The sequence below is a fragment of the Eutrigla gurnardus genome, assembly GCF_963514095.1.
Source record: "Eutrigla gurnardus genome assembly, chromosome: 2".
NCBI classification, from domain to species: domain Eukaryota; kingdom Metazoa; phylum Chordata; class Actinopteri; order Perciformes; family Triglidae; genus Eutrigla; species Eutrigla gurnardus.
The window spans coordinates 20,880,534-20,901,410 of NC_139916.1; the positions used below are offsets into that span (position 1 = coordinate 20,880,534).

Genomic DNA, 20,877 nt, shown 5'->3' on the forward strand with positions numbered 1-20,877 from the left:
GTCTCAAGGGCGCGGATGTATTTATAAACGCTTTCTTTAAATGGTCTCGTTGTACAGTGTGTCCTGACAGATGAACAGAAGACAAGGCCAGGCCTGCAGCTTGACCTTCCCTTAAGACAAGTGTTTGTTCCCCATACACGGCAAGAAGGGGATCATGTTATATGATGTGTGGTAGTTTGCATTCTTTCCTTGTTGAAAGATGACACTGAAACGGCAAAGATGGGGAGAGGGCATTAGGAGCTAAATACTGGGGACTTCACACCCTACAAAAGAGGCCTATATATTCAATAAAAATGTGGAACCTAATCTCATGTGCTCCCGGGTGTGCTTATTTGGAAGAAATACAAATATAGCTGTCTCCTCAGCAATGCTCTCAGAGCTCTGCCATTTGTCCCTGCCTCAAGTCTTATTGTGGAACAACCTTTGATATAAAACACTCACTTCCTCTGTGGCCTTAGTCCCCCCATATAACAAACACCCTGATGCTTATATCAATATACGGTAGTCTTAAGGCTACTTAGAATCCTGTTATGAGTATTTACTGTCAAATACTACTGCTTGCACTGATACCAGATACATAAACACAGTTTTAAAGAATCACCAATTTATAAGACGGAACAATCAACCATTGTTCTGTCCAAATAAAATTAATAATAGAAGCAACATTTTTGAATCACAATGTACGACACAGTATATAAAGTTGCAAAAAGTCCTTGACTGCTGGGAATAAAGATAATAGATTTATCGTACAATATAAATATATAAAGCTTGACAGAATGAATTTGACAGGATATCCATAGAAAAGTCTTGCTCACTGCAGATTGCACAGTTTGCAACAATTGCAACAATACAACCAGATGTATTAAACTTTTGTACTACTTCTGTATGAATGTTATAGTAAAATATCTGATGGTAGAGAAATGTAAAATCTCCTGGTCTATTGCCATGTTCCCTGAAATTGTACTTCTTCTAGATAGTTTATCTCGATTCTTTCCCCTCAAGAGTTTTGTTCCAATTAATGTCTCCCCTTTGTCCACCTGTCATAAAACTATTTTAAAAGAATAGGATCTGAGAAGTGAAATGAATACGACTAACATACATTTAAATAGTATGCCAACCACATCAATTCTGTCAATCGTCATACTTTTTTTAACTTTATGTTTTACTAGAATAATCTTTCATCCCGCCTGTACAGTAGTTTGCTTTTGATGCACACATGTTTTGAAGTCAGAATCCTGATCAAGTTTTAAGTAATTTTGTAATTTCTTATTTTATTTCTTCCCGCTCACTGAAAACAGAAGGCTTTATTACTAATAATGAAAGTGAACCTGCAGTGTAGTCACCTAAGCAGCGAGGCCACAGCGCACAGACACACCCTGAAGGATCACTTTGTGTTAAGGCTCACTAATAGGTCTATTTTCATCACAACTTGACAAGGGGCAACATGTGTTTTGAAGCACATAAAAAACTGGAGGCAGGTCACTAGTCTGTCAGTAACATTATCACCACGAGGCAAAGATTTGCAGTTATCGTAACCTGGGGGACTTTTCCACGATAACAGGAGACAGTTGACAACCCGTTGAATGGTGAAGCTACGCACATTGCTGCTCAGATATACAGTTTATCTCCAGTGTTACTATTAGTTATTAGTTTTATGTTTTTGATTGATGAATCAGAGATGAGACACAATTGATTAGTGTCTTGTGTACTTTACACTTTGTGTAGTTGCATTTTAACGTTTTGCTTGTAATTGACTCCTCTGAATTAAGTGAAACAAAAATAATGGCACAAAAAAGCGTTCAATTGCTTGCAGATATATTTCTTCTTACACATGATACATCAAACCAAACAATCATATTCTATGATTTCTTGTTCTGTGTCACGTCGAGACTGATGCTCATTCTTTAGACTCCTTTCCCTTTAAATCAATACAAAAGAGACAGTGAGAAGTTAGTGGTTGAACACTTTGTCAAGATGCAAAGACACTTCTTGTATAAATATATTTAGAGTGAAATGAAGAAATAAAAATAAATATACCCTGACGATATCACGACTCTTTGCTCTCAGCTTGTTGACCTGAGACTCTGCGATGTCGGCTCTCTCCTGAGCTTCATCCATCTCATGCTGCACCTTCCTGTACCTGGACAAGTGAGAGTTGGCCTGCTCCTCCTGTGCAACACATTGTCAGACCTCAGAGGTTACAAAGGTGCTGCTTATGTGACGCCTATTCACGTTGCATGTGTCAAATATTTCACACTCACAGCATCCTCGGACTGCCTCTTGTAGGCTTTCACTTTCAGCTGCAGCTTGTCCACCAGATCCTGAAGTCTGACGACATTCTTCTTGTCCTCCTCTGTCTAGAGGCGGTAAACAGTAGAGTCTGTCTGAGACCAACACTAAAGCCAGTATCATAATCCCAACGTGTTTTAGGAGTATCTTTAAACACTCAAGAGCACAAAGACTGAGAAGAGCATCCAAACATGAACCCTGAATATATGAATTCATATGTGTGTATATATATATTCAGGGTTCTTGTTTGGATGCTCTACTCGAGTGTTTAAAGATACTTGTGAGTGTACATGCAAGAGTTCCTTCTCTTTACATTTTGTTCATTGTGAAAATCTATAAATATCACATGCATTGGTATTAACAGCTGTAACAGGAGAATGTTTATTTTTAGCTATGGTCCACTATATCTCTTCAGCATGTCTGTCCGGGCTTCACATATAAGATGGCAATTTATGCCCTCTAGTGGTTTGAAACATATTCCACTTTGTCTTCAGCAGCACAAATGATTATTGAACTGCTTCAGAAGTGACAATAAGCACTTGATTTAAATTTGAATTTCATTTTAAGATGCAAAATGGAAGATTTGTATTTTTGGTTCTTTGTACCTGGTAAGTCAGTTCCTTCACTCTGCGTTCATATTTGCGGACGCCTTTCACAGCTTCAGCTCCACGCCTCTGCTCTGCATCCACCTCAGACTCGAGCTCTCGGACCTTGAGGGTAGAAAGAGACGATTTTAAAGAAACAGGACTGAATATGTTTGAACAGATCGTACTGTATAAGGGGAATGTAGGGCCGTAAAATCTAAGCTGAAAGTCGGTAATTTAACCTCAATCATGGTTTAATTTCAAATTCCAAAATGTCAAATAAAAAATTTAAAAAAAGAACCCATGAATTTACCCTAGCCTCCAGTTTCTGGAGCTGCTTCTTGCCGCCCTTCATGGCCAAATTCTCAGCTTCATCCAGGCGATGCTGCAGGTCCTTCACGGTCACCTCCAGGTTCTTCTTCATCCTCTCCAAATGAGAGCTGGTGTCCTGCTCCTTCTTCAGCTCCTCTGCCATCATGGCAGCCTGAAAATGTTGGGGTCAAGAAAATTAAGGCCTAAAAAGTGTCACATTTCTTTGTTGCACACCGCTTTGGGTCAGATTTTTTTAACTTCACCCATTTGATTTTTTCCATTCAAGATTAAGTGGTCATTGCTAAAACATGTACATGAATAGCAACACCTTTCAAAATTGTTTGAGAATCTCCTTCATGTTATTGTTGATTGCTGTCTGAGACAGCTGACAGTAGCTGGGTTTTAAATGAAACAATAAGCACAATTATTAAAACAGAGCTCACATCAGTGATGGCCTTCTTGGCCTTGTCTTCAGCATTTCTTGCTTCCTGAACAGCATCCTCCACTTCACCTTGGATCTGGACAAGGTCAGCCTCCATCTTTCTTTTAGTGTTCATGAGATTTGTGTTCTAAAGGGAAAATACCCACGGGGAGGTTTTTATGAATCAACTAAAGTGGCTTGCATTTAACAGTTCATACAAATCAGAGAAATATAAAACCTGAGAGTGCAGCAGCGCCACACGTTCGCTGGCATCGACCAGCTCTTGTTCGGCCACTTTGCGGCTTCTCTCCGTCTGCTCCAGAGCAGCTCTCAGCTCCTCGATCTCAGCCAGCATCAGGTTGTTCCTGCGCTCCACCATGGCAACCTGCTCCCTCATGTCCGCTTGACCTCTGAGAGCTTCATCAAGGTGCAACTGGCAATCCTGAATCCAACATAATACAAATTCAGTTTAGCAATTCACATTTGTTTCAGCCATGTAGCTGTGTTTTTGCACGTTTGTATGTTGCATACATAAGCCCGACCTTAAACTGTCCCTGCACGTTCCTCAGCTGTTTCTGGGCTTCCGCTGACTGGCGGTTGGCGTGGCTCAGCTGGATCTCCATCTCATTGAGATCTCCCTCCATCTTCTTCTTGACTCTCAGGGCGTCGTTTCTGCTCCTGACCTCAGCGTCCAAAGTGCTCTGCATGGACTCAATCACTCTCTGGCTGTTCCTCTTGATCTGCTCGATCTCCTCGTCTTTCTCTGCAAGTTTTCTGTCAATCTCATTTTTCACCTGAGTGAGCTCAAGCTGGACACGGATGATCTTTGATTCTTCATGCTCCAGTGTAGCCTACAACACAATGAACAGTGGAAAACTTCAGAAGGATGAAAATACAGAAGGTTGTAGTTTTTGATCAAGACCAAGATTCTTATTTCCAGAGTTCTTAGTTTGGATCAATCATTTTAAATACCTCCGCCTCCTCTAGGGCAGACTGAACTTCTGCTTTCTCGTTCTCTGCTGCCTTCTTCCCCTTTTCAAGCTCATGAATTGTTTTTCCAGATTCAGCAATATGTTCAGACAAATCGGAGATTTCCTCTGTTGAGAAAACAAAACACAAAATTCACATTCAACACATTGGAAATTATTTGTTAAAGTTTAGGAAAGTTGTAGTGTTGTAGTTATAGTATTACAACTCTCCTAACTTTAATATTGGGAGTGTCCCGTTCCTGACATTAATTTAGCATATGCTGGAAGTTTTGGTTTTTCCTCAATTCTAAACATTTTGCAAAGATTTCATTTAATGTCAACAGTGATGGCTGTGTTGTCGTACGCTGCAAGTTCTTGTTCTCTCTCTTCAGGGTCTCCAGGTGGTCCAAAGCTTCTTCATAGGAATTTTTCAGCTTGAACATCTCGGTGCTGAGAGAACGGGATTCTTTTAGGGATCCCTCCAGCTCCGCCTGGCTTTCTTCATACTTTTGTTTCCACTCAGCAAGAATCTGAAAACATAAAAAAAGACCCATGTGTTTCAGCAATTGACCATTCTACAGTCTTCATTTAAGCACACGAGGCACAAATAAGAATGTAACCTTATCAAAGTTCCTTTGCTTCTTGTCGAGGATAGCAGCCAGAGCATTAGCTCTCTCCACATCAATCATCATGTCTTCCACTTCACCCAGCAGTCTCTGTTTGGTCTTTTCCAGAGAGGCACATTTTGCATTCACAGCTTCAATGGATTCCTCGGCATCCTGCAGACGCTGGGCGAGCTTTTTCCTGAAGGAACATGAGATGATGAGTTATAAAATTGATTAATGAGATAACAGACTCAATTCCTTCCCAAGCAGCCAACTGAAAGTGCATTCAGTGCTAAAGCAACGTTTTTGAAATTTGTCATTGATATACAAAGGTATAATAAGTTACTTGGCCTCCTCCAGCTCCTCAGTGCGCTGAATGGCATCCGTCTCGTATTTGGCTCTCCACTGAGCCACCTCGCTGTTGGCCTTGGACATGGCTCGCTGCAGCTCAGACTTGGCCTCCTGCTCCTCCTCATACTGCTCTCTGAGCAGGTCGCAGTCATGACGAGACGACTGGACAGCGTGAGCCAGGGCGTTCTTGGCCTAATAATGACAAAATACACAACAAGGCAAATTAGATTTCCTGTTATTAAGACAAACATTCGATCATCTGTTGCTATATTAAAGAAAAGCATACTGCAATACCTTTACTTCCTCCTCAAGGTGCCTTTTGAGCTCCTCAATCTGGTGGATATAAGCCTGTTTTCCCCTTGTCAGCTGTGAAACAAGAGACTCCTTTTCCTCCAACTGACGACCAAATTCCCCTGATTGGAAAAGTATTTTTTTTGGCATTTAGATTGTATTGTTTTCTGAATCATTTCCGGTTCTGTTTTGATTTATTATTCATATACTAGATGTTGCACTCACCATTTTCAGTCACCAGTCTTGATCTTTGAACATTAACTTCATTTAACTGACGTACATGCTCTTCATTCTTGGTCTTTGATTCACTTAGTTGATCCTCAAGAGAACGGCACATTTTCTCCAAGTTAACCTACGGACACATTGACACGATATCATGTCCCCTGTAGTCACAGTGCTACTGTAGATGATAAAACAAGAATTGTAGTAAATGTTATTATTCTAATAAAAGAAAAAAAATTTCACTTTACCTTTGTTTTGGCGACAGACTCCATGTTGCTTGAGAGGTCATCGATCTCCATCTTGTATTCGCTCTTCTCCTTCTCCAGCTTCTGTTTGACCCTCTGGAGGTTATCGATCTGCTCTCCCAGCTCTGCCACACTGTCGGCCTGCTTCTTGCGAAGAGCTGCCGCGGTGGCCTCGTGCTGCAGGGTGGACTCTTCGAGATCACGACGCATCTTCTGGAACTCGGCCTCGCGCTTCTTGTTCATCTCGATCTGCACGGACGTTGCTCCACCAGATTCCTCCAGCCTCTCGCTGATCTCCTCAAGTTCCCTGGAGAGGTCAGACCTCTGCTTCTCCACCTTGGCCCGGGCAGCCCGCTCAGCCTCGATCTCCTCCTCCAGCTCCTCAATACGAGCCTGTCATGCAAATTTGAAAAAAAGCATATAGAGTCATGTCCAAATGGGTTGTATGTATTTAACATGTATACGATTTGACTTGGCTTTTTGGGCTTATGAAAAAATGGTATTATAAAAAAAAAGTGTGTCTCATGATAATACAGAGAAAATCTACTACTTAATACCTCTACATTTTTAAATTGTTAGAATCAGAGATCATGTGAAATAGCAGTAAAATAACAAGACACTTAGATGTCTTTTAAAGAAGAAAGACATTTTCCTTTGTAAAAAGCTTAAATGCTTAATTATGAACATGCAAGTGAAACAGAAATGTCTAGGAGTCGTAGTCATTTTAGTGAATGTAAAATAACTCTTCATCCATTCATCCAGTCCCCCTCCACAGATCCTCAACACATATTTATACGTTACCTGCAGTTCCTTGATTCTCTTATGAAGTTGAATGCTGAGTGACTGTTCATCTTCTATCTTGCCAAGAAGCTGGCTCATTTCAAAGTCCCTCCTTTATGATGAAATAATAATGAAAAATGTCAACTTTCTTATTATGTCAATTGCAGAGGTTATAAATGAAGTTGCCATAACCTACTTCTTTATTTTCTCATCAGACTGCTGCTTGTCATTCTCCAGATCCATTATGGACTCATGGGCCAGTTTCAGGTCTCCTTCAAGCTTTCGTTTTGATCGCTCAAGATCCATACGGAGCTTCTTTTCTTGCTCCAAGGAACCTTCAAGCTAGGACATTCACATATCATGTAATGAGTACCATTGGAAATATAGGAATGATTTTAGTCCACTTGATTAAAAAAAAATCACAGCCTCTTACGTCATCCACTTGCTGCTCCAGCTTGGTCTTGGCCTTCGTCAGAGTGTTGACTTTGTCTTCCTCTGCCTGCAGGTCATCGAGGGTCTGCTGATGGGCCTCTTGGAGCGCTTTCTTCTCTTTGCTCAACTTGGCAATGGTCTCATCTTGAGACATCATTTCCTCAACCAGGTTTTTAACCTTAAAGGTTTATGTAAATACATGTATTTAATATTTAATCACAGCGTATTTATAATCAGCACAGTTTAGTTATGAGAGACATGAACCTTGTTCTCAGTGGCATGCTTCTCCTTTTCCACTTTGGCCAGGGTGAGCTCCAAGTCGTCAATGTCTTTCTTCAACTCGGAGCACTCGTCCTCCAGCTTCCTCTTCTTCGCAGTCAGCTCAGCATTCATTTCCTCCTCATCCTCCAGTCGCTCAGACGTCTCTTTGACTTTGGCCTCAAGCTGGATTTTAGCTTTAATGAGCCCCTCACACCTTTCCTCTGCATCGCTGAGGTTTTCACCTTCCTAGATTTGATATGACATACAATTAAAAATATATTTAGTTATTTGTAAATGTCAGGATCGTTGAAGTAACACATTTTGGTTTATTACTTACAGATGCAATTTGCAGCTGCAGGTCGTTTTTCTCCTGCAGTAGAGAAACCATCTTCTCCTCCAGTTCTTTCTTCTTAGCCAGAGCCTTTGTTAGATCCTCTTTCATCTTTTCAAAGTCCACTTTCATTTGGGCCATCTCTTTTTCTGTCTCCGCACTCTTCAGCAGAGGCTTGATCTTGAAGTACAGCTTCATCCACGGCCAGGTTTTGACATTCATGAATGAGCGGATGTTGTACTGGATGGAGTAGATGGCTTCCCTGATGATACAAGACACAGAAAAAAACGTTTAGAAAAAAAAGATTATTTTCTTCTCCTGATTTATAGAAAACACATATATTAAAAACAATAGGAGAGTTAGGTGAAACTGTATTATAGCTTTTTTAAAATCTTAAATAATCCAGGGTATGAGCAATAAAAACAAAACATCTCTGTACTGCTATCACACTTTACGTTTGCACTGGACCCAAATAAAGCCAGGTCACTGATACATGCCGTTAATATGTCATAAACAAAACAAAATACTACATGTAATGCATCATCCCATACCTATAGCAAATACTTTCTAATATCAAAAAACATATTTCAATTATTTTTGTATTATGTTTGTAGTATTATGTTTTTAGTGCCATAGTGTGTATCGAAACACTAAGCCCACCTCCTCTCCATCATTTTGACAAATTCTCGTCTCATGAGGTATCCTCTGCAGACGGCCTGAGTCATTGTGACCAGTTCAACCAGTTTCTCATCTCTCATCTCCTCAAGTACACCCAGAAGTCCAGCCTTGAAGAACACCTGACGATGGATATAATAATATTCATTTAACCAAAACCTTTTCCGTTTCAAGCTAAACAGGGATTTCATGAATGTAAATGTCTTACCTTGGTATGGCCAAATCTGTACTGAGATTTATCCACACTAATAGACGCCAGCAGTTTCTCTGAAGCCTTCTTGTTGTCGATGAACTGTCCCTCAGGGATGACGCTAGCATTCAATACTTTGTATCTAAAGGGATTTATTTAAATCAGAATGTCAACAGAACAGAGTCAACCAATGTGCAGGGGGGGGGGGGGGGGGGGGGGGGGGGGGCAGAAATACTGTACCTCTGCTTGAAGTCACCATATTGGATTCTGCTGGGGAAGCCTTTCCTGCAGATCCTGATACCTTCCAGCACACCGTTACACCTCAGCTGGTGGATGACCAGGAAGTTCTCCATGAGACCTTAAACAGTAACGAGCACACATGGGTGGGATGGACAGGCTAAACATAGAATAGATGAACAGGAGTGAGCTATGGGTTCATAAACCTCCCATATCTGTATTGTTGTGAGGAACATGAGTCTTTTGTCACTCAGACACGCCTTTCTTGGGACTTACCTGGTGTTTTTGTTTCGTTGGGAATCAAACAGCGCACAAAGTGTGGGTGAGTGCTCCTTAAGTTGGTCATTAGTTTGCCCAAATTTTCCTGTTTGTGGAAAAAAAATGTAGAATTTATATTTTGCCCAAAATCTTGAAATTTACGTTTAAGTTTCAGTTTGTAGAGGTTGAGATGGAGAAGTTTTGTTGTACTTCCGAACTTATCTGAAGTAATCTGAAAGAAATGTCTAATTTTGGTTCTATTCCCACACCCTGCTGTATCAGGAGGTTAAACTAACCATGTCTAAGGCCTCCCTAATCAATACGCCACCTTACTCTGCAGTGACGTACATTCAGGTAACAAACCTGGCGCTACAAGAAGAAATCTCTGATCAACGGATCACCTGAAAAACGACATTCTTGCTTCTAGTAAAAAGATTAGTGTTATCTCCTTTTATGAATAATCTCATGCAAAGTGGATAGTCATTCATATAATTATTTAAAAGTACATTTGTGAAAATAAAAAGATTACCCTGAAGAGAGCCGATACTGTTTGGAAGGAGCCGCCCTTCTTTTTGCCAGCTTTCTTTGGTTTACCATCTGTAAAAAGTATTTAAAGTTGTATTTCATTTTGCATTCTCATCTTGCAATTCAGTGAATGATTTCAAAGTAATGTGACAATGATGTTGCCAAATGTAGGCTCCTTTTTTAGATTGTTATCTTAAATTATTTGGGGGCGATTGTATATAAAACCCAGCTATCCTTATATCTTCCTTGTAAAAAAATAAATAAACTATGACATTTCCTGCTGCTTGTAGAGCATACAATAAAAAAGTACCTTCTGATCCAGCATGTGTTGCATAGAGGAGAGCTAACAGTTTGGCTGAAGACTTCTGGTAGAGCTGAACCACTGAGTCATTCAGGGGGTCCTTGTTCTTATCCAGCCAGCCATTAACATTGTAATCCACAGTGCCAGCATAGTGCATCAGGGAGAAATGGGCCTCAGCTTTGCCTTTGGCAGGTTTGGGTTTCTGGAAGGGAGCACTTTTACCAAGATGCTGGTCATACAGCTTGTTCTTGAAGGTGATGTCTGTTGCCTTGGGGAACATGCACTCCTCTTCAAGGATGGAGAAGATGCCCATTGGCTGTCATGAGGAAAGGATGATTTAAAACAAAAGCTTTCAAGTCACAGGATAGTTTTCTGTGTTGTAAATATCCAGCATGTCCCTCACCTTCTCAATCAGCTCAATGCAGGCAGCCAAGTCCATACCGAAATCAATGAACTCCCATTCAATTCCCTCTTTCTTGTACTCCTCTTGCTCCAGGACGAACATGTGGTGGTTGAAAAACTGTTGCAGTTTTTCATTGGTGAAGTTGATGCACAGCTGCTCAAAGCTGTTAAACTTGAGATGAGACAGAAGATCTGGTGTTATTGTGCCGGGTCACTATGTAAAATTTGAAGGTGTAATGTAATTTACTCACATCAAAGATTTCAAACCCTGCGATGTCTAAGACACCAATGAAGAACTGCCTGGGCTGCCTGGTATCCAGCATCTCATTGATTCTGACGACCATCCACAAGAACATTTTCTCATAGATGGACTTGCAGAGAGCCATGACGGAATTATGCACCTAAAGATGGAAAGAGTTGGAGATCTGGTTATATGGAACAAATTGTATTTTTATATGAATAAATAAAGGTATGTTCATTGATTAATATTATGTAATATTACCTGTGGCACTGTTTGACTTTTTACCACCATTTCATTGCCGACCTTGACTCTTGGGTAGCATAAAGCTTTAAGCATATCAGCGGAGTTCAGGCCCAGGAGGTATGCGATTTTATCTGCCTCTACAAAAAAAACAACAACAATGATTATCACTCAGTGATGCTGAGACGTTACAAAGGTGACTGGTGATGACGGAACGATCTACAGGATTTTTTTTTTTTACGAAATCCTGTCCATTCGTTCTGTAGTGCTAATTTGGAGCATAGGGTAACCCAGACATTGTTCTCTGAAGTCAAATACTTCGGCATTTCAGTGTCAGATGGGATCCAGCATTTGCTGGTTGGATGTGCCCAGAATACATTCCCTGGGAAGCATCTATGAGGCATTCTTATTAGATGTCCAAACCATCTCAACTGGCTCCTGTCAATGCAAAGGACTCGCAGGTCTACTCTGAGTTCCCAAGACTCCTTACCCTAGACTGAAGGGTAAGCAGAGGCTGCCTGCCAGACCCTGGTCACCCTAACTGTTACAATGCCACCATTCTCAAAAGTGGACAAAGATTGAATAAACAAATATATTGTATAAGAGGCCAAAATTAAATGCATGCAGCAGCAACAATCAACACGTATGATGTTTGATAATAAGAATTTTACTCAAACATTTACCCTCATTGCCGTCGGGCTCAGCCTGCTCCTCACGTTGCTTCTGCTTGAACTTCATGTTTCCGTGATGCATCACAGCTCCGGTCAGCTTGTAGATGCTTATTTTCTCTTCAGCAGTGAAGCCCAGGATGTCGATGGCAGTCTGCAGATCATCAAAAACCAAGATATCTCTTATTATTTTGTCTTTCACTGAAGGATCCTCATTACAGACAAACGTTCACTGTGTTATCGCCACAACAACACCATTTGAGGAATACTTACAGTATGTGCAATATTGAATCACTTTAAAGGTTCAGTGTAAGTGTTTTTCAGCGCGTCTACTCACATCAGTGGCCATGAACTCCTCAATGTCATTGATACTCTTGACAGTGATTTCACCGTGACTGATCATGGGGAAGTCGTAAGGGTTGGTAGTGATGAGGAGAGCCTCTGAAAAACATTGATTGTGTTTCATTATACAGACTCAGCTGAAGCATGCATTTATTTTTCAAAATAGCACATGGCTAAATGTCTCACCTATCAGCTCAGCTTTGTGACCTGTAGCAAGCTGGTAGAAGATGTGGTAGCTCCTCTCAGCGGACAGCTGGAACGTCACCCGAGACTTCTCCAGCAGATCTGAACATCAAAGCGATAAGCTAGTTTACAGTTTGTGCTTTCATCAAACTTTCTGGATAAAAGGAGGCTTGAAGGCTTACATGTTTCAATATCGGCTGAAGCCAACTTTCCAGTAGATGAAAAATGGATTCTGATGAATTTACCCTACAAAAGAATGCAGTTATCTGTGTGGGCAAATATCTTAAAAACAGACACTATTTTCAAGCTGCAGGCTGTTGTGAACCAAAACTTACAAAGCGGGATGAGTTGTCATTCCTCACAGTTTTAGCATTACCATAAGCCTCCAGCAGGGGATTGGCTGCGATGATTTGATCCTCCAGCGACCCCTTGAAACAATGTCACATGATGAGTTTGTTTTCACACTTTTGTAAAAAATATCACACACATGAACATTACATTACATTATTTACCTGCATTTTTCCAGTCTGCTCTATTTTCTTTCCTCCAGCCACTGCGATTGTCGCAAAGTACTGGATGACACGTTTGGTGTTGACAGTCTTTCCTGCACCAGATTCTCCACTAGAATGCAAATAATGATATGACACCTATTAGTGTTAGTGGGACATGATTCATTCAGAAATAGTCGGTCTGAGTTATATCAGTACAAATTAGCTCTCTTTGGTATTGACTTACGTAATCAGGATTGACTGATTCTCACGATCTGTAGAGAAAATGAGGTTTGAATACAAGCTTTCTGTTATTGCATAAATGTATCTTAAATAGTATTATTGCATTATATACAGCAGTCAGAGTCGCACAATAAACTACATACATATCAGAGACAAAACAACGACGAGATTGGCGTCTTTTCCAGTGACAGATTTAGGACAGACTGCAGCTTAAAAAACAAAATATACCTTGGAGCATGAACTGATAGGCGTTGTCCGAGATGGAGAAGATGTGGGGTGGAGCCTCAATCCTCTTCTTGCCTCTGTATCCTGCTACGACCTTTGCGTCATACACTGGGAGCCACTTGTAGGGGTTCACAGTCACGCAGAACAGCCCTGAGTAGGTCTGTTATAAAGAAGAGCAAATATATATCAAAAGACACCTTTATATACTATACTATACTATACTATACTATACTATACTATACTATACTATACTATACTATACTATATATACATATATATATATAGTGAATATACAACTGGTCTTACATAGATCATCCATGCTGCATAACGCTCTTTGAGGTTATACAGCACAGAAGGCTCACTGAGGTGGGTCATCATGGCCATGTCCTCAATCTTATCGTACTTTGGAGGGTTCATGGGGAAGATCTCATCGTCTTTAACAGTGAAAGTCTGCATCAAAAGAGTGAAGAATTAGTTCTAAGAATAAACAGCGCCTTGATAAATTAGATACTTGTGTCTATTGTATTATATGACAGTAGAGGTCTACATACCTTTCCACCCTTAACTTCAACCGTGGCTTTGCCACCTTCCTTCTTCACTAGTTTCCCCTTCAAATACATCTCAGCGGGCTCCGTCACATAATAAGATGTTTTAGCATCGAAAGGAGTGTTTTGAGCCTCTATTCTCTCCCTTTCAGATTTCCGGAGGTATATGGCTGCCGGGCCAAAACACTCCATTTCTGCGTCCGAACTCATGGCAACTCTGTAATTAAAGTATACATAGAAATAGATTTTAAGATTCAATCAAATAAAAAGCCCATGGCTTATCGATGCATTTTTTCAAATTTGATTTGGTATCTGCACTACAACAAGTCACATGTTGCATGAATGTCATTTACCTTTTTGTTGCCAAGTGAAGCACTTGGTATGTGGATACTAAGAGAAAGTCAAATTAGAAAACTTTCTGCAATCTCAACAAATCATTTAATGAATAAGAAGCTAACTGCAAACTTGATAACTGCAGAAAGCGTGATGAGAGACTCACCTCCGTTGACAACCCGTCAGTCCAAAACTTCCGATGAGCCTTGGAGCACTTCTTTTATACTGAAATCTCTGGACACCACACAGGAACAGCCCTCCTGTTTAGGTCACTGAGCTTGTTTTGAGAATGATATCAGATGACCTTCTCCACCCCATCATCCCAACTGTTGTGGCCTTATCCTGTATGATACAAAAACAGCATTACCATTAATCTAACCCCAGATTAAAATTGTAGATTCCTGTCCAGAAACCAACAGCTGATAATGACTGCATGAAGGCATTTAACACCTCCATATGGAATCTTTGATATATGCTGTATTGTTTACTTGCTATAGGATAATTCCTAAATAAAAATTAGGAATTAAGATATTTCTCAAAATCTTTGCTAAGGTGGACCAGAAAGTTTTATTGCATGATTAGTTTGTCATGCTATCAAACAAACCTTGAGCAGTGACATTGTTTAAATCACCCCTTGAGCATAAGGCAATGTGTTTAGTTAGAGGCTAATTTAAGATCCCATTATGGTCCATTATACTGTTGTTCTTTCTCTCCAAAGAAAGATGACACCTGCAACACTGTGAAAGTATTCTCTTGTGGTGGGATTACGTTTCAATAAAAGGCGATACTCAATATCCCTGGCCTTCCTTGGGTCTTATTAGGAGTTAAAGCAAATATAGCTTCCAGCTCATAAATGCCCATGGTCTTACTATTGCAATTGTTGACGAATTCACTGAACACTTCTTTTAATTATACGTCAGATGTATTTCAGCATCCTGTTACTAAGCACCTCAGAACAAATGCAGGCTGTGAAGCCCCTGTTCTTGCTTCAGACTGTCAGTATTGTGACTAGGTCAAAACCTCATCACGATCAATTTAGTAAGGTTCTGTATCGTGGTAAGTAGACATCGATAGATGTTTGCTGTTGTTATGTTCCTCTGCAGTTGATGAGTTCGACTAGCTTAGCGTGGTGCTAGCATTGCTTATTGTTGAAAAATATAATCTGGAAATTGTTCAAAGAGAACTTCTTGTGGTTTTACAGTTGCAATTAATATTCATTTACATTTTGTGTTGAGTTCATGTTGCTGTATGAGTTTATGCAAATATGCAGAGATGAAATGATGTAATCTAAAAGGAAATTAACACAGGATGATGGCTCCTTTGTGATTCATTTTCTACATTTGCCTTAGCATTTTAGTTGTATGGGATGGTCTTAATTGTGTTGGGTAAGCCGCTACTGTAAAGGCCAGGGTGCTGTCAACAGATGTAACGTGGAAGAAGGAAAATAACACACAAATAAAAAAGGGAACTGGGATGTTTGTAAGATATCTGACCAGTGCAGCTCTAAGCCTCCAATTCTATACAAAAGATCAAGTGGTTTAATATACAATAAGATTTATTTCCTGAATTAGTTCATTGATAAGCTCTCTGTTGCATTCACTGAATTAACTAAATAGACACCAAAGACTTGCCTAAATCAAAACAGATTAACAACTGGTCCACATGATAGATCACCTGTTGATTCTGGGTAAACATCCTCTAGAGCAGGGGTTCCCAAAGTGGGGGTGGTGAGATGCAGAGGGTCGTTGACTGAGATGTTGCCCTGGTAACATGCAAATGAAAGTATTGTGTCAAAATTAAGTTTGCACATGATAGCAACGATATTCACTCATACGTTACATGGAGATGACTTCGACTGAGATATTCTGCTTCTATCTAATAGTAAACTGTTTATGTAAAATCATATCATGGTTGTCAGGCTGTTCTGTTCTTTTGTGTTGTCGTTATGCCCTTGTTTGGATACGCCTATTAGTGTGTGCTCGTCATGTATGCACACATTCTTATGTTTCACCTCCGGGGATAGCGGGGCTCACCCATCTCTGGCACCGTTATTTTTGGGGTCTCGGGCTGAAAAGTTTGGGAATCCCTGATCTAGACTTCAGGGTGGCCAAGACATTCCCGGGTGTGTGATTAATAAGACATCTCTGTGCAGGTGTGACGCAGCACACTGAACATTTTGTGTGTGTGTGTGTGTGTGTGTGTGTGTGTGTGTGTGTGTTTTAACCATGTAGTCAACTTGTGAGAAAGAAGTTGATTTTACCAAGTATAGAACGGGAGTGAGGAAAACAGACTGAGAGTGAAGCTTTTCTTTGACGTTTTCTTGAGTCGACACCGAAACGGAAATGTCCTGAATTGCGTTTAGAAGACTAAAAGCGGTAGGTTCAAGTAAGTTTCAATACCTGACTGTATTATCTGAAGTGTTTACCTGTAAAGTTAAAAACTTAATAACAGGCATGACTTTTTTTTGATTGATGGTTGATGGAAAGATTCAAGTTTTATCCAAATATCGTTTCATTTGAGACATAATAAAATCATATAAACATGTTTGTTTGTGTGTGTATACCACAGAATGGCTTTATGTTGGTAAGTGATGCAGTGATGGTATGGTGCATGCTGAAAGAGTGAAGACTGAAATGCCTTTGCATCAACTGGAATTTCAAAGTAGGAGATATGTTATATTTACATTGTAATTCATATAATTGTCTTTATTTGTTTTATTTGTTTTCATATGCTGAAAACATTTTCAAAACTCAACACTTGTGTTACTCATGTAACTGAATACAACCGCCGTCATGGTTACCACTGATAACGCAGTGCAGAGCTGAGGCCATGGTCACAGCAGAAAGACTCACATGCACGCACGGTAAAATATCTATACAACAATACAAGATGGTTGTACGGTAGTGCACAATGCTTTATTTCACATTTAGTAATAGATTTACTCATAAATTGACCTTTGTAATCCAGGTCTTTTATGTCCCTTACAGATAAGTGGTCATAGGGATACGGATGAGTATCCAGTTCTTCTCTTCACTTTGCATGTTTGTCCATTTCTGAATGAGCCATCTCAACTGTATACCCAAGAAAACCTTCTGTGAGTAGTGCACACCAATTCAAATAAAGGTAATTTGGATGACTGATTGAGAATTGTTGGTATTATTTGCCATTATCTTTGAGTATTTTCTACTTTGTCCTGTTTACAGTTTTAAGTAGTTAATGTTCTACCTTCGGTTATCTCTCAGACTTTGTTGTTCCTGTCTGAATGGATCCATCTCACCTAGGTCTCCTTTTTCTTCTTCCACTTCCTGTATACTGATGATGAGGAATAATATAGCATCAGTAACAACTGTACATAGCATTTAGCAAGTTATAATATAAACAGGTAGTATAACAGCCTTACTCAGTAAGGCTTTACTTTGCACATTTACCTGCATTACTGCATCGTCAGAATGCGATTTGGTTTTTGTGCCAGGTAGGCTTATGTTACGATGACATCAGTATGCATCTTCGTATCGCCTCAAGTTGAACTTTCAGGAGAACGCCACCTGATGTGTGACTGAGGGACAGGAAGAGACAGTTTAATATTTCAGTTGAGGTTTTAATAATAAATGCACTGCACAAGGTGGTTGGCGCACGGATTGTGTGGGCATCTCCATGCACATCTTCTATTTTGGTTCATGCACAGGGACATGCAAAACGGCTGGGTGAGGGTGAATATCGATCAGCCAGCGTGGTGATAAGTTAATACTCTCTCAGCCAGTCACATCACTTGCTTGACCACATAAGGAACGCCAAGTCAAGATATCTGTATCTGCATCTTCAGTTTTGACTGTTCAACCTTTGAAAGGACAGGAGAAAGGAGAAACACAAAGAGGGCATTATTAAAAAGACAAAACCTTAATTTGTTGATTCGTCTAACTGAGACTGTTGATACTATTTTATCATCAGATGAACTTGGAATGATAATAGCAGGTGTTCCAACGTACACATGGGCATGTGAGAAATGTTTAAGATGGACTTCAAAAACTATAAACCTCACTGTTTATCTGTCTCTTATTCTCTAACTTAAAGGAAGTGTAATATTAATTATGCCTGAGTGAATTATAGTATTTAATATTTAGGTGTCTTCACTGGGTGCATTTCATCAGCTGCATACACATAACAGTCTTGTAACATAACTCTGAGACTGGCTGCTTTAATTTTAGTTTTATTTAAAATCATACTCTCAGAAAGGGATAAGAGAGCTGCCCGATATTCATTTAAATAAAGAACTATAGTAATTACATTTGAAAATAAATAATACAATAGTGAAGTGATGAATAAACAATCAGACGTGGTTTATACAGGAAAGCAATTGACTGAATTTTATCTTGACCTCTATATTTTTAAGTAAGTTAAATGAAAATAAAACATTTCAACACAGACAAAGACACAGTAATGACATGTATTTGTTAAAACCTCTAAACATGAATCATAATTTGTGATATCTAGATCTCTAAATGTGTCATACCATATTTTAGAAGGGTTATGATGGACTGTCCAGGGTGTTTCTCTGTCTTTTGTCCAATGGGTGATGGGATGGAACATGACTTTATGGACCTGAATAGGAACAAAGTAAACATGAAACATAAGTGAATTCATATTTCTAAATGGGTCTTTACAATTTTCTTTTCAAATCAACAATTAAGTATGTTGGAATGTTTAACTCGCTACTAAACACATACGTTGGTGACATGGTGTAATGTCAAAGGACACTGACAACTGGAGAAGCTGGTAACACAAGCAGCATGTTTGCACCTTTGCAACTTGAGACTCCTTCTGGTGTTAATAAGATGTCAGTGACCCCCCACCACACACATTAATACACACACATCCTAGTGAGAGTAAATAACACCACCAAGGAAAGGACACCACCCCATCAACCATTCTCCATGGGTGGTCTTTAAAATAAGTTGTTAATGCACAAAAGCTTTGAATGAGATATTGACTGTCATCACACAGAAGTCCAATCATAGGGTGTCTTGAAGAACCTAATGTGCTCAGTGGGATGTTGATGCCAAATATTGGCAAAAAAACGAAGACAGAAGCTTAAATATGACTAATAAAGAGTTGGAGTCCACAGTCACAACCACTCACATTCTCACACCCTAATCCCAGGAGCTCCACTGCAAGATGGATACGTAACCAGGGCAACAAACCAGGGCAACAAACCTTGTCACAAACCAAATGTTTTGATAAGCTTCAAAATGACTAAACCCTGGTTCTCGTTATTTGTGAACAGCTTAATGTGAACTTCATTCAATTGCAATTACATTGTACGCCCTGAATGACACCAAAGCAGTTTTAAAATCAAAGTTCTTATGATCGTTATCTTGTTCGTGCAATATTTACTCTTTGTTAATATGTGTAAAGTGTTTAATACGCAGTTCTTGAATCCTGAGATGGTCAAGGACCTTGAAGCGACGACGGCGACAGTTAGTGAGTTTGACATCCTTGTTTTACAAGCACGGAGAGTTAGAAACGCTTCACTTTACCATTCTAAAACAACCAAGTACACAGTCGAACTCAAAAATAAGAGTTTAAAAGTCAGTCCAATTAGTAAAGTTTCAAAGGCAGGTAGACCAACACCTCTCTACAGAATTGAAATTAGAAGATAACAAAGCAGCTTACAAATGTATTAAAAAAACTTTGTACTTACAATATTAAACATGGATGCTACTGTTACTGTAAATGTATATCCATGCTGTTTGTGCTCGGCTTGTAGAATGGAATGTTACTAAACATTCACCTTGGTTTCTTATCCCAAGTCCAGGTTTTGCTGCTTGACAAATGAAGAAAGTGACAGGCGGAGATCAAAGACCATAAAACACAATAAGCCACTTGAGCCTTTGCCTTGAGCATCAACACGAGCCCGGCGCTATATTTGAGTTTTGCCCTAATATGACGGAAGATTTCAGAGGAGCTATCATGTAGCACATGTTTAATGAAGACAGTGGCTCATTATATCTTGTGGGTAAGCACTTCAGAATTTCTTCTTCTTAATCACTGGCGTAAGAAGATACCCTTTCCAATGAAAACAGTGCTTAATGGCTGTCTACCCCCACTTGACTGTGCCACGCTCTTGACAAAAACATTTGGCAAAGCCAACACATAACGCTTGCCTTAGACAACATCTTCTTTCTGCACACTGCAGACTTTTAATAAACAAAACGGCTTGAATCCTTGAAAATTCTGAACGTGGAGAGAAACAAAAACCCCTCATGGTAAGGTGATTTGTGAAACATAAAGGAAGTGGAGCTGGAATCCATCACTCAGCTGCTCTACATGTCAGGCCTGTCTCAGTCCCCCTTGTTTATCCCTTAAGAGCTAGAATGAGAACAGCTGTTGGCACTATTGTGAGAAAGAATCCCCTTGGCAATCCTTTCCTTTTCTTTAAAGCTCATTGGCACTCCTTTCATTTTTTTAACAATTTCTGACCTGTAAGGACTCTGAAACAGTATATCAGTGACTTTTTAAAGCTTCTCGAAGGGCTACTGTTGTGCCAGGAGGTTAAAAAAATGTATTAGTCACACCTTTGGACTGTTGTCTGTCACTGCTGACCTAAGCTAGGGCAAATACTGAACCACCTTCTCCTACCTTATTTGCTTAGTATCCACAAGCAGAACAAACTTTACATCTGAATGCTCTAT

The 20,877-nt window shown here is 39.8% G+C and overlaps 1 protein-coding gene across 1 annotated transcript; it reads right to left on the reverse strand.

Moving 5' to 3' along the window:
- Positions 1-1,827: 1,827 nt before the first annotated feature.
- Positions 1,828-14,072, reverse strand: LOC311031313 (myosin heavy chain, fast skeletal muscle-like). Its single transcript, XM_084037550.1, has 39 exons — positions 13,862-14,072; positions 13,617-13,760; positions 13,314-13,470; positions 13,090-13,117; positions 12,867-12,975; positions 12,690-12,782; positions 12,537-12,600; positions 12,358-12,456; positions 12,167-12,270; positions 11,845-11,983; positions 11,183-11,301; positions 10,932-11,081; positions 10,682-10,852; positions 10,288-10,594; positions 9,982-10,049; positions 9,471-9,558; positions 9,198-9,315; positions 8,976-9,099; positions 8,753-8,889; positions 8,099-8,354; positions 7,765-8,007; positions 7,502-7,678; positions 7,265-7,410; positions 7,090-7,180; positions 6,292-6,681; positions 6,047-6,173; positions 5,825-5,943; positions 5,526-5,722; positions 5,195-5,378; positions 4,939-5,104; positions 4,579-4,703; positions 4,149-4,457; positions 3,845-4,048; positions 3,629-3,754; positions 3,187-3,357; positions 2,895-2,999; positions 2,262-2,357; positions 2,038-2,169; positions 1,828-1,918 (listed from the first exon to the last, which is right to left on the reverse strand). Exons 1-39 carry the CDS (start codon positions 14,063-14,065, stop codon positions 1,898-1,900), a joined length of 5,808 nt encoding a protein of 1,935 aa, XP_083893676.1. The 5' UTR covers positions 14,066-14,072; the 3' UTR covers positions 1,828-1,897.
- Positions 14,073-20,877: the final 6,805 nt, after the last annotated feature.

Excerpts from the sequence above, each read along its gene's own strand:
- LOC311031313 (XM_084037550.1), bottom strand. The coding sequence starts at position 14,065 with ATGAGTTCGGACGCAGAAATGGAGTGTTTTGGCCCGGCAGCCATATAC. Across the intron at positions 11,302-11,844 it reads TGAGCCCGACGGCAATGAGG|AGGCAGATAAAATCGCATAC; the intron begins GTAAATGTTTGA and ends TTTTTTTTGTAG. Across the intron at positions 9,100-9,197 it reads TATGGTGACTTCAAGCAGAG|ATACAAAGTATTGAATGCTA; the intron begins GTACAGTATTTC and ends AAATCCCTTTAG.